Below are 13,697 nucleotides of genomic sequence, written 5' to 3'. Positions count from 1 at the left end.
GTTGCAGTCGCTAGCAATTGTAGTCGAAAGTAGTCACAACTACAACTAGCCGCAGTCCCGGACGCAAGAAATCACAGTCACTTACAGTTCGCATCGCAGTTGCAAGTAGTCGCTGTGCCAGTCATGAGCAGTCGTAGTCAAATCGCAAGCAGCCACAATTGTAAGTAGTGTGAGCTACAAATAGTCATAGCAGTAGTCGCAGTCGCAATTAGTCGCAGTTGCTGTTGTAGTAATAGTAGTAGTAAGGGCTCTGATAGTGTCAAGTTAAAACCCTTAGTTGTTTCTAAGTTATTGTAGATACCCCCTTTTGATAACCTGTATGCACATAGCGGTTTTTAGTTTATTTCAACATCTCCCGTAACATTCCTAGAAGTTTCACCTTAATACCCTTAGCCGTTCCTAAGATATTGCAGTTACCCCCTTTTGATAACTTCTAAGCACATAGCGGTTTTTGGTTTATTTCAACATCATCCATAACATTCCCAGAAGTTTCACCTAAATACCCTTAGCCTTTTCGGACACACCCAGGAAAAAACATTCCCCACTTTCCCAATAAACGCGCTACTAGAATAATACTTGGACCCAGTTTCAGCAGCTACGGAAGTGCCCTTGAGCTCTTGAATTTGCCCACCTTATTCGACCGAAGACATGAGCTAATAATGAAATTTGGGAAATCACTATTAACAAACGAGAAGCACCGATCCATACTTCCACCATCCGCATCAATCAGCAGACATACTAGGCATTACAACAAACTAGAACCAGTCAAGTGCCGTACGAACAGATTTGCAAACTCCTTTGTACCATATTTCGTAAGAGCATTTAACAAGTGTTAATTGTAATTTTGTGATTGTAAATGTAGCGTAATTTAGCGTTCATTTTTTAGTGCTACGATAGCTATTTAAATATACGAATAGGAATACGAATAAGAAATTCTATGTGGTATCGGTGGGCAAATTGCACAATTTGCAACTCTTACCCCTGAGACTTCAGGGGCTCATTTCATCCCTGGAGGCCTAGTTATTTGACCTTTTGAACGAAATGGCTATGTAAAAATTTTGACTGGATGTCTTTTGAGAGAGGGAAGACATACATTTTAATTCAAAATCAACCTCCTTTTTTATACAATCCTAATATGGGGGGCATTAATGCCAGGTTTGCTTCTCACTCAATTGGACTATCTGTCTTGTTTATTTCTAGAATTATCCATGACTTGATGCCCACAACTATTCCATTTAATCCAATTTAATTCATTTGAAATGCTTTTGGTCACTCGGTTTGCTGCAACTGAAGACTGTACTAGCCCGATGGTCAACTGCCTGAAGTAAATCTTTCTCGGGGGTCCTTAAGGCTCGTAAAGGTGAGCCCGCCGGTTTCAAAACCGGCTAAAGCTTCAATACTAGCAGCCGCAAGCGTTATATCGGTAACTCCACAGTCAAACCCAAATGCCTTGGCAAGTCTGCGCTGGTCCTGACCGAGTTCAAACTAAATTAAATGAAAGGTTCTCTTTCAACTACTGTATTAACTGAAAATGCAGGGTAAGCACGAGACAACCAATAACAGTTATAAAGAACACCCAACAAAACCTAAAACACCTAAACCACACTTAGTTAAGACTTAAGCTATATCCTTTTGATTTCAGTCCAGTTAGAAGACAAATGACTTAAAACCAAGTGAGCCAAGGCTAGAAAACTTCACTTTTTATGCTTTTCCAAAAACACCACATTTTTTCTGCCAGTTACTTTTCTATGGTTAACTGACGTGAGCCGAACCGGCTAAAACTTGATAAAGATTTTCGAATGGGATTTAATTGGATTTTTGAAAAGGAGTATTTTTTAACATTTAATCAATAAAAGTTTATATTCATTTAGTTATACTTATTACACACACACACACGTGCTCAATATATTCTTTTTCTTCTTTTAGAGGCTCATCACGTGTCGTAACACGGTTAGCTCCCATTTGGGGATTGATGCTGAGGAGCTAGAACTTTCCATGGGAATGTCTTCGGACTATGAGCATGCGGTAAGAAAGCTTCATTTTATTTCCTCGTAGATCCTATGAACGTTTGTTACTTTGTACCGTTCCTTATCAGTGGCTTATTTTCGCTTAAAGTTGATGAATATATTGGTGATATTTTGGTTGATATGACGGTAGACGGAGTAGCCGGGGAGGTTGGAGGAGGCTTTTTACCGTGTTACAGTTCTTCTAATGATATATATAGTAGCTGATTAGCTGATATTTTCATGTTGATTGGCCTTGGTTGTCATTTGGCTGACTAAGTCAATCAAGGCCATAAAATTGACAAACGGCCATAAAGCTTAGCAACGAGTGAAAATAGAAAAGAATGGCATATGAAAAACTGAACTATACATATTGAATTAAAATCAACTTGGTGGAAGTGTTGAAAGGCTTAAGAGCCATGGCTAATTGTAGTAGGCCTAAAAAAAAATACAATAGTCTCAGTGAGAGGCAAAGCTGGCATAATTCTTCGTGGTAAGTTCTTTCGTGGTGAATTAAAAAAGGACTGTATTAATTTTTTGAAATGAATGGTTCACTCCATGTAACTGGGAGGCTATATAATTGGTCTTTCATAAGTTCTTAGAATTTGTCCTTGGTAACATTATGGCCCTGTTTTCGCGGGAATGCTGGAAAGAATTGAAAATATGTTTGGAAAACTTTTTTTCAGAAAACCTCTTCTCGAAATTAATTGTTGCGAAGCTAAGTTACGATAGATATTTAGTAAAGTTTGCTCAGAGAAAAACGCGTAGCGAAATCGCTCTTTGAATATAAACTGGTACATTTAATGGATAGCAAAGTCCTCTACAGTATCGTCTTCCAAAGTTCTCCTCGTAGATTTTCCAAAAACAAAATGAATACTTACCAAAAAAAAAGATTGCCATTAGTACATTTTTACCAGAGCCTAGTTAACGTAGGAAATGAGGTTAGCAGCTGGCTTCGTATTAAATAAGGAATTAATTAGGGCAGTGTTATATCCTCATTTTTACGGATTATTTTGATGGATTTTTTTTTTTAAGAGCACAAGAAAGGTAATGAGAGAACACCTAAACAAATAGGAACGAAACTATTTTCCGGACTAAGGTTATGCTGATGATTAAAGCATCCTAGATGAAAGTTTGAGCAAAATTAGTTAACTTTTGGAGTTTTTGCGTGTTCATGTTGCTAGAATAGGTTAGAAAATTAATGCTAAGAAGATTAAGTCGCTAAGGCTAGGAATAAGTGAAGATGACTAACGAAGGGTAACGAAAAGATCGATCAAGTGGACAGCTTCACCTACCTTGGTAGTGTTAATAGTAAAGCCGGTGGGTGCACCAAAGATGTTAAAAGTAGAATAGCCAAGGGTCTGTGTGCTTTTCAAAGTTGAGAAAAGTTTAGAAGAATAGGAAGAAAAGTTTGCAAACCAAGATTAGAATATTAAGAGCTACAGTGATGACAGTGGTCAAACATGGTTCTGAATCATGGGCACCCTTAAAAACGGACGAAGCTTTTCCAGTTGTGTTCCGGAGAAATTGCCTACGTCTTGTTTTAGGTACCCTGGTAACTGACCATATTTTAAACAGTAGGCCATACGAAAAGTGTGGTTCAATCCCACTTTCTTGGGCTATAATGAGAGAAAGGTTGAGATGGCTAGGGCACGTTCTGTGGATGAAGGATGATAGATTGCTAAAGATTTTCATTTTTACCCAACCGTTTAGGGCTAAGCGGAAAGCCGGTCGTCCTTAGTTTGGGTGGGAAGATGTTGTAAAGAAAGATTGAAGGGAAATGGGACCTTCCTGAGAGGGTGGCTTTGAATACATTAGGATGAAGAAATAACGTACTTAGCTGGGTTAGCCTCAATTGGATGGTTCTGCGGTGAGTTGTTAGCAGTACTAGTAGGTTTTTAATGCAGTTGAGTGAAGTTAGTCTAATGAAGACATTGTTATTGCATTGAGCAGCCAATAATACACTTGTAGCGGTATATAATTGGAAGGCTTTGTAATTTTTTTAAACACAGTTATCTCTCTCAAATATGATTGGGGCGCACTATTCGATGGAGTTGCATTGTCGTAGGCCTTTGCTACAACCCTTAAGCGTCAATGTTTTTGTAATTTTTCCCAAGGTTTTCTATATTCTTCATAAGGCTTTGGAGGTCCGAATATAATACTCGATGCTTATATTTTTCTTTCGATTACATCTATTGAATTCAATGTGGAACGGAAATCAAACAGTTCGTGGTAACGAACTGTAGTAAGGAGCGACCCGGCTCTATAGTAACCAAAACTTTAAAAAATAGAATTTTGATACCAATAGCTACATCAAAAGAATCGCATTTTAATGCTGGTTTTAAATATATAAGTTTCATCAAGTTTAGTTCTACCCATCAAAAGTTACGAGGCTGAGAAAATTTGCGTTATTTTAGAAAATAGGGGGAAACATCCCCTAAAAGTCATAAAATCTTAACGAAAATCACACCATCAGATTCAGCGTATCAGAGAACCCTACTGTAGAAGTTTCGAGCTCCTATCTACAAAAATGTGGAATTTTGCATTTTTTGCCAGAAGGCAGATCACGGATGCGTGTTTATTTGTTTTTTTGTTTTTGTTTTTTTTTTCCCCAGGGGTGATCGTATCGACCCAGTTGTCCTAGAATGTTGCAAGAGGGCTCATTCTAACGGAAATGAAAAGTTCTAGTGCCCTTTTTAAGTGACCAAAAAAATTGGAGGGCACCTAGGCCCCCTCCCACGCTAATTATTTTCCCAAAGTCAAAGGATCAAAATTCTGAGATAGCCATTTTATTCAACGTAGTCGAAAAACCTTATAACTATGTCTTTGGGGACGACTTACTCCCCCACAGTCCCCGTGGGAGGGGCAACAATTTACAAACTTTGACCTGTGCTTACATATAGTAATGGTTATTGGGAAGTATACAGGCGTTTTCAGGAGGATTTTTTTGGTTGGGGGAGGGGTTGAGAAGAGGGGGATATGCTGGGGGAACTTTCCATCGAGAATTTGTCACGGGAGAAGAAAATTTCTATGAAGGGAGAGCAGGATTTACTAGCTTTATTTAAAAAAAAACCATTAAAAAATAAATTTGAAAAAGCTTTTTCAGCTGGAAGTAAGGAACAGCAATAAAACTTAAAACAAACAGAAATTATTACCCATATGAGGGGCTCACCTCCTTCTAATACCTCGCTCTTTACGCTAAAGTATTTTTAGTAATTTCAACTATTTATTCTACGGCTTTTGTGATTCAGGGGTCATTATTAATGAATTGGGATAAAATTTAAGCTTTAGTGTAAAGAGCGAGGTACTGACGATGGGGCGAATCCCCTCATATATGTAATAAAAACATGAGAATACAAAAGTTCTTTACGTAAGCTAATTTATAAGTTACATAAATCTTTTACCAATAAAAAGATTCATAAAAAATTAAAAGTTCTAGTTGCCTTTTTAATTAACCAAAAGATCGGAGGGCAACTAGGCTTCGTCCCCCGCTCTTTTTTCTCAAAATCATTCGATCAAAATTATGAGAAAGCCATTTAGCCAAAAAAAAAAATTATGCAAATTTTGTTTTGATTATTCCTCTGCGGAGAGCCAAAATCAAAACATGCATTGATTCAAAAACGTTCAGAAATTAAATAAAAAAACAAGTTTTATTAACTGAAAGTAAGGAGCGACATTAAAACTTAAAACGCACAGATATTACTTCGTATATGAAAGAGGCTGCTTCCTCATCAACGCCCCGCTCTTTACGCTAAAGTTTTTTACTGTTTTAAAAAGAAGAATTGAGAGAAAGAGTCAAACTTTAGCGTAGAGTCAAACTTTAGCGTAAAGAACGGGGCGCTGATGAGGAAGCAGCCTGTTTCATATACGAAGTAATTTCTGTGCGTTTATTGTTTTTAACTTGTTTTAACTTGTTTTTTTTTATTTAATAATGTTTAAAGGCGGTACTTGAGTTTTGACACGTTTTAGGATACGTTTAACGATGAATGTTTAACATGTTCTTAAACGTTTCTTCAAAGCGAATTAAAAACTAGATATATTGAATGAAATCCTAAATCCCTATGTAGATGGACCAAAAAATGATGAAGACATTGCTCCCAAATTTTAAAGTTCTTTCACCAATTTCGCTTTGATTATTTTATGATTTGTTTAATTTCTTCTAGATTGAACTTGGAAGTACCAATATTCGAGTTGGCAGTACAATTTTTGGAGCTAGGAATTATTCAAAGCCATCTGTGGAAGTAAAAAAATAATACTGGACAACTTTCTTGGCACTGGAAAAGAATCGATTTTATTTCATCGTCGTTTTAACCATGAATGACCTATTTGTTGTTTCCTGCAATAAAAATTATTTTTGCCTTTTATTTTTTTACCCCAGTGACGGTAGCTATTAATTCGTGATGTTGTTAATACTATAGGAACATGGTAAATAATAGAACGGTAATAATAAAGTAATATCGTAACATTACAAATTAAGTAATGCGATAGTCAGTAATAACATAATTACAATAATTTATTGTAGCAACCAATATTTTTTTATATATGTATAATATTGAAAAGAGATTTTTTTATCATTGTCAAACACGTTAAAAAATCACGTCCCGTCAGGGAAGGGCTGCATACCTCAATATCAATGTGTGCTACTTGAAGATTAATCTCAATCTTCATTATTTGTTTACCAATTCTGTGTATCACAAAGTCTGATTTTGTGCTACAGCTGAGTTTAATCATTGGTGTCACATCTCCGTGTGAAGAAGAGGCCAAGTCTTATAGGCATTTTCCACAGGAGAGTTTAAATGCTCTAATTGGCTCTCTAATTTTACAATAATTGGCCAATTCCTTTTTTACCACTTGGGGGGACGCTTCAGCTAGTAGAATAGTTAAGCCTATAGGAGGGTCTTCATCGATGGGTATTTAGTGCGATGAAAAATAATTCCCTGTATATCTACTTTCAAGACAGTCCACCAAACCTTATGTTGGATACTTTGGTGACATTTCCATCAGGACGTTGACTCAGTCTTGAGCAGGGACTGAGTCGAGTGAGTGGTTATTACCATCACCCAGGCATACTAGCTCGACATCTACTGTTATGTAAGTCCAGCCCTTTCTCTCTCTCTTTGCAGCTTTGGGAACGATTCATTTACGAGATTTATTAAGTCTCGACTAGGGTCTTAGTCGGGGGGTCATTGCTATAGCAAAGGATAATTGGCTGGATATCTACTTCTAAGTCAGGTCCACCAAATCCTATGTTGGTAACTTGCGGGACACTTCTTCCACTATATTGGCCATTCCTCGATCAAGGTGTTTGTCTGATGAATGATTGCTATTATGGCCTTGGCCAACCGGCTAGATATGTACTTTTATGACTGTTGGCATATCTCCCTTTTGGTATTTTGAGGAAACTCCAACTACAAGACTTGCTAATGCTCGAGCAGGGTGGGCCTTAGTCGAGTGAATGATTGCTATTATGACCTTGGCCAACCGGCTTGGTATCTACCATTATGGCTGTTGACTTATCCCTCTTTTGGCACTTTGCGGACGCTCCAACAACAAGACTTGTCAATCCTTGTGCAGGATCTGTATTAGTCGGTCATTGCTATAGCATCGAGTAATTAAATCGAAATTTTGTTTCACGGCAGTTCACCAATTAATCTTTGGGCCAGTTTAGGGAACTTGTAGAATGATAATGGCTCAACCTCGAGTAGGATGCCAGTGCCCTATACCTAAGGATATATCCAAGCCCAATTATAAGACATCAAAATTGAAATAAATTTTTTCGGGAGACAATACATTGCTTCCCTGACACATATTAGGTTTTTTATATGCAAAAACTGTATTTTACATTTTTTTCTTTGGGCTGTTTCAAAATTAAACTGAATGTGTCCGGGAGCCTAAACACTGCTTCTCTGACCAAAATTAGGTTTTGTATATACAAAACCTGAACTTTATATTTTTTCTTTTGGTTGTTTCAAAATTAAAATAAAATTTTCTGGGAGCCAAAACATTGTTTTCCCGAACCATATTAGGTTTTTGTATATGCAAAACATCTATTTTACATATTTTTCTTTGTTTTTTTTCAAAATTCTAACACATTTTTCTGGGAGTAATAATATTGCTTCCCCAAGTCATAGTAGGATTTTGTAAATGCAAAACCTGTATTTTATTTTTTTTTTATTTTTGTTGTCTCAAAATTAAGAAGAATTTTTCCGGGAGCCAAAACATTGCTTCCCTGACCCATATTAAGTTTTTTACATATGCAAAATCAATATTTTATTTATTTTCTTTTGGTTGTTTCAAAATTAAATAAATTTTTTGAGAGCCAAAACATTGCTTTCCTTGCCCGTATTAGGTTTTTGATATCTACTTTTATGACTGTTGACTTATCCCTATTTTGGTACTTCGAGCACGCTCCAACTACAAGACTTTCTAATTCTCCTCTTAGTGTAAATATCTTGGCATTCATTTATCATTCCTTCCCATGGTGTTAGAATGTCATTTAGAAAAAAATTCTGACCATTAAAAAATCTAAAAAGGAAAATCTCCAGTCTTGGCTTCACCTCTTAGTATAAACAGCAAGGGATTGTGATAAAAACAATAATGAAAATTCTAAGTCCAAGAAAAATTCAATTCCAAAAGATTTTTCTGTCCCCAAAAATGTCCATGTCCACATTAAAAAAAAGGTCCCCCAAGCGAAACGAAGTTAGAAAAGGGGGTATTAGGTCCCTTGAGGTGAACTCCTGGAGGGGAACTTGGGGATTCAAACTCGCATGGAAGCCCTGGTAACGGGAAATTGATATGCTCGGGACCATTACATTACGAAGTGGATACCTGGCCAGTTGTAGTCATTGCAATTTTGGGGGATTGAAACAAGTTTCATTAACCATCAAAAGAATATATCTGTCCAGAAAGCATCTTGAATTACTTTGGTATGCAAATTCATTGGAGTGATGGCGAAAACCGGTGCCCGGAAACAAACCACTAGCAGCATGTATCATATATTCAACTCCAATTGAGAAATTGATTGCGCAATTAACTTTTTGAGATATTTTGATGCTTAACATCAGTTGGCCCGTGTCCCAGAAATAATACATTGATTAACGAGAATTTACTTCTAAGAACATCATATCATCAATGACTAGTTGGTTCAGTCGATTAATGCATCTTTGTTTTACCATAAGAAATCTTGGATCTCATATTGATTCATACATCAGACAAAAATCTCATAAAATCAAAGGAAAAATTGCTTAGAAGCTAAATAATGTGTCATCAGAAAAGAAAACATGTCACCATCTATAACAGTAGTTAACAATAATGCCATTTATGACTTTGGTTATGTGGATGGCAGCATTGAGGGAGTCCTCATTCTCTGTGATCCTTAAAAATATTGCCAGTACCTGGGATCGAAGGGGGTGGGTTGCGCTTGTATTGAATGACTCCATACTACTCGCGGATGAAGGTTATTATTCATTTTGCGAGGATGTGGTGGTGGAACATGTGAGGCCTAGTAGAAGTGTTCCAAGTTTGGCACACGGGGGTGCGGTTAAATATTACTGATACTGATATAGAGAATATTTGAGCCTCAAGCCTGAGCGTCAGAGTAGGAGGGGTGTGGGGAATGTATGTGTGAGAAAACCCACTCTTCTCCTTGTGTAAAATGTCCCTGGAAACTTCCTCGTGGAAACTTCCCTTTTTGTAGAAAATTCATCTCCAAAGGCACTTTTAACTATGCAAAATCAAAATAACATCTGGAAATTTCGATTGAATATCACTGGGGAAAAATTGGTGTAGGAGGGGTGTCATTTACCCTCCAATTTCTGGTCACTTAAAAAGAGCACTAGAATTTCTAAATTTATTTTCAAATGAGCCCTCTCTAGTCTTCTAAGACCGTTATTTCGATACGATAACCCCGAGAAAATAAATGTGTGTCATTGTATCATATGCCATATATAATTTGTACAATTTATACTATATACGAAATTTATATGTACCATAAACATGTACAATTTATACCATATCCAAAATTTGTACACTATACAATAATAAATTGTATTTGTGAAAATAAACTTCTGTAAAAAGTGTATTTGTGAATATTAATTTGTATCACGTTTTTTTTCTAGAGTTTTGGTTACTATTGGGCTACGTCACTCCTTACTCACAGTTTGTTACCACGATCTGTTTGATTTCCCCAAGGTGTAGACATAAGTTGTAAACTTTATCACTTACGCTTCTTTTATGCATAGTCTTAAATTTGCGATTATAGCAAAATGTTCAAGCAGAAAAAAAAGATACCCCAAAGTTTGGGAATTTTCAAATTTTCAAATTTAGTCAACATCCATTTTTCAAATATTTTTTAATTTTTTTTTGCGCACAAAAATAAAGACGATGGAAAATTTTAGAACGGAGAGGATTACATTCCAAATCGAAACAATTATTATCTATCCAAACATTACAAAACCATGAATTCGAATCAGTTTCTGATTTTTTTTTTATAATAAAATTTTTGATATCGCAAAAACCATTGTAATATCGTTTGAGTATGCTACCAGGGTGGATCTAGAGCAAAATGCTGGGTGAGGGGGCTAATGTGACAAGGGCACCAATAGCCAAGATCTTGGAGGGGGAGAAATATGACAAGGAAGCAAATAATTGACCAAATTGACAAGTTTATTTAAAAAAAGAGCCTAAAATAGGAAAAACAAGGGCCCCTCCGGCCCCCTGGATCCGCCAATGTATTTTGCTGTGAGTACTTTTTTTTCTGTTCCTTCTTAAATACATCAGCGAGTATTACACACTCTAGGCTTTAGATTTAACGATTATCACCTCTGTTTCTAACTTCAACCTTTAATATGCGACAATCAAACAGTTCGTGGTAACGAACTGTAGTAAGGAGCAACCCGGCTCAATAGTAACCAAAACTCTAAAAAATGGAATTTTGGTACCAATAGCTACATCAAAAGAATTGCATTTTAATGCTGATTTTAAATATATAAGTTTCATCAAGTTTAGTCTTACCCATCAAAAGTTACGAGCCTGAGAAAATTTGCGTTATTTTAGAAAATAGGGTAAAACACCCCCTAAAAGTCATAGAACCTTAACGAAAATCACACCATCAGATTTAGCGTATCAGAGAACCCTACTGTAGAAGTTTCAAGCTCCCATTTACAAAAATGTGGAATTTTATATTTTTTGCCAGAAGGCAGATCACGGATGTGTGTTTATTTGTTTTTTTGTTTGTTTTTTTTTTTCCCAGGGGTGATCGTATCGACCTAGTTGTCCTAGAATGTTGCAAAAAGGCTCATTCTAACGGAAATAAAAAGTTCTAGTGCCCTTTTTAAGTGACCAAAAAATTGGAGGGCACCTAGGCCCCCTCCCACGCTAATTATGTTACCAAAGTCAACGGATCAAAATTCTGAGATAGCCATTTTATTCAGCGTAGTCGAAAAACCTTATAACTATGTCTTTGGGGACGACTTACTGCCCCAGAGTCCCCGTGGGAGGGGTTACAAGTTCAAAACTTCGACCAGTGCTTACATATAGTAATGGTTATTGGGAAGTGTACAGGCGTTTTCAGGAGGATTTTTTGGTTGGAGGCAGGGGTTGAGAAGAGGGGGATATGCTGGGGGAACTTTTCATCGAGGAATTTGTCATGGGGGAAGTAAATTTCCATGAAGGGAGCGCAGGATTTACTAGGATTACTTAAAAAAAAACAATGAAAAAATATATATGAAAAAGTTTTTTTTCAGCTGGAAGTAAGCAGCAGCATTAAAACTTAAAACGAGCAGAAATTATTACCCATATGAGGGGCTCACCTCCTCCTAATACCTTGCTCTTTACTCTAAAGTATTTTTAGTAATTTCAACTATTTATTCTGCGGCTTTTGTGATTCATGGGTCATAATGAATTGGGACAAAATTTAAGCTTTAGTGTAAAGAGCGAGGTACTGACGAGGGGGCAAACCCCATCATATATGTAATAAAAACATGAGAATACAAAAGTTCTTTACGTAAGCTAATTTATAAGTTACGTATATCTTTTACTTATAAACAGATTCGTAAAAAAATAAAAGTTCTTGTTGCCTTTTTAATTAACCGAAAATCGGAGGGCAACTAGGCTTCCTCTCCCGCTATTTTTTTCTCAAAATCATTCGATCAAAATTATGAGAAAGCCATTTAGCCAAAAAAAAATATACAAATTTCGTTTTAATTATTCCTCTGCGGAGAGCCAAAATCAAAACATGCATTGATTCAAAAACGTTCAGAAATATAATAAAAATAAACAAGTTTTTTAAATGAAAGTAAGGAGCGACATTAAAACTTAAAACGAACAGAAATTACTCCGTATATGAAAGGGGCTTTTCCTCCTCAACGCCCCCCTCTTTACGCTAAAGTTTTTTACTGTTTTAAAATGTAGAGTTAAGAGAAAAAGTCAAATTTAAGCGTAAAGAGCGGGGCGTTGAGAAGGAAAAGCCCCTTTCATCTACGGAGTAATTTCTGTTCGTTTTAAGTTTTAATGTCGCTCCTTACTTTCATTTAAAAAACTTTGTTTTTTATTTAATTGAATCAAAAAGACACAAAAATGATTATGCTGTTTCAAAAATAATGTATTTCAGAGTCAACCCAGTAGCATTGATTTTTAAAAAAGAAAAGCGTGTCCCTAATATTATTGAATTTAAAACAACCAAGCTTTTTCAAGTAAAGGTAAGCGGATAAAAATGAGATATTTAAATCTAGTTGCCACCAATGATGAATTAAAATCAATCTGCCATCAATCCATGGCTAATTGAAGAAAAAAAACAAGAAAGATAGTCTGAGTGAGAGGCACAGCTGGCATAAGCATTTTTCAAAACTGTATAAAAATGTCATTTTACTTGTTGATAGATGTTGTTGTCGTTCTTTGGGGCTTGGCGAGTTCGACCAGTAGGTCATATGTGTTCATATCACTCGATTATTTTGTGCCTTCTGTTGTCACTTCAGTCAATATTCACTGGACCAGACCATGCATTAGTTAATTTGCTCTTGGTTGGGGTTTATTCACCTGCAGCAACTGCCTGTGTTGAGAAACAGGAATCAAAATACTGCAACTATGCAATGTCATACAGCAATTAAAATATACATATAAAACCATTGTAATAAATAATACATTTTTACTCATTATAACCTGTCACATGCATCCAGATATATAGAAAATTAACCAGATAAAACAAGGATAATAAAAACAGCTAAAATATTAAATAGGGTAACTCTGAAATCAACTGTTATAGAGGTAAAAAAAATCATACAGGTAATGAACCAAACCAGTTGTCTTAACACATCTACCTACAAGGTTTGTGCTTAGTCGTCTAGTTCAAGGAGGAGACGTGTGGTGTCCCAGAACAGAACGCATTGTGAATGCTTTAAATGCCTTCTGACAACAATTCCTTAGTATGTCCCTCTCTTTTTCATATTCTCTACAGTTAAAGATGATGTGACGTATTTCTTCATACACCCCACATGATTTCCAGTTGGGAGAAAGGACCATTTTCCAATGGAATATTGTTGATTTTGCCTTTGCATGGCCACATCTAAGACAGAAGAGGCAAGTTGACAGGATGCGTGATGTGAGGTAAATTTCATTTAATGGCTGCTTATAATCATAGAGATCCAGGAGCTGGGTATAAAAATAATAGAGCCAAGCCTCTTCTTCCATCAAAATTTT

The 13,697-nt window shown here is 36.2% G+C and overlaps 1 protein-coding gene across 1 annotated transcript in view; it reads left to right on the top strand.

Annotated features, from left to right (window-relative positions):
• LOC136026573 (pyridoxal phosphate homeostasis protein-like) overlaps positions 1-6,367 on the top strand; it is a 32,720-nt gene extending 26,353 nt beyond the window's left edge. Inside the window, exons 4-5 of the mRNA XM_065703274.1 lie at positions 1,927-2,025; positions 6,167-6,367. Of these exons, the coding sequence (XP_065559346.1) occupies positions 1,927-2,025; positions 6,167-6,256 (189 nt within the window). The 3' untranslated portion in view covers positions 6,257-6,367. The remainder of the gene's footprint in view (positions 1-1,926; positions 2,026-6,166) is intronic.
• Positions 6,368-13,697: the final 7,330 nt, after the last annotated feature.

This window comes from Artemia franciscana, chromosome 4 (assembly GCF_032884065.1).
Source record: "Artemia franciscana chromosome 4, ASM3288406v1, whole genome shotgun sequence".
Classification (NCBI taxonomy): domain Eukaryota; kingdom Metazoa; phylum Arthropoda; class Branchiopoda; order Anostraca; family Artemiidae; genus Artemia; species Artemia franciscana.
This window is presented reverse-complemented; position numbering and strand designations above follow the sequence as displayed.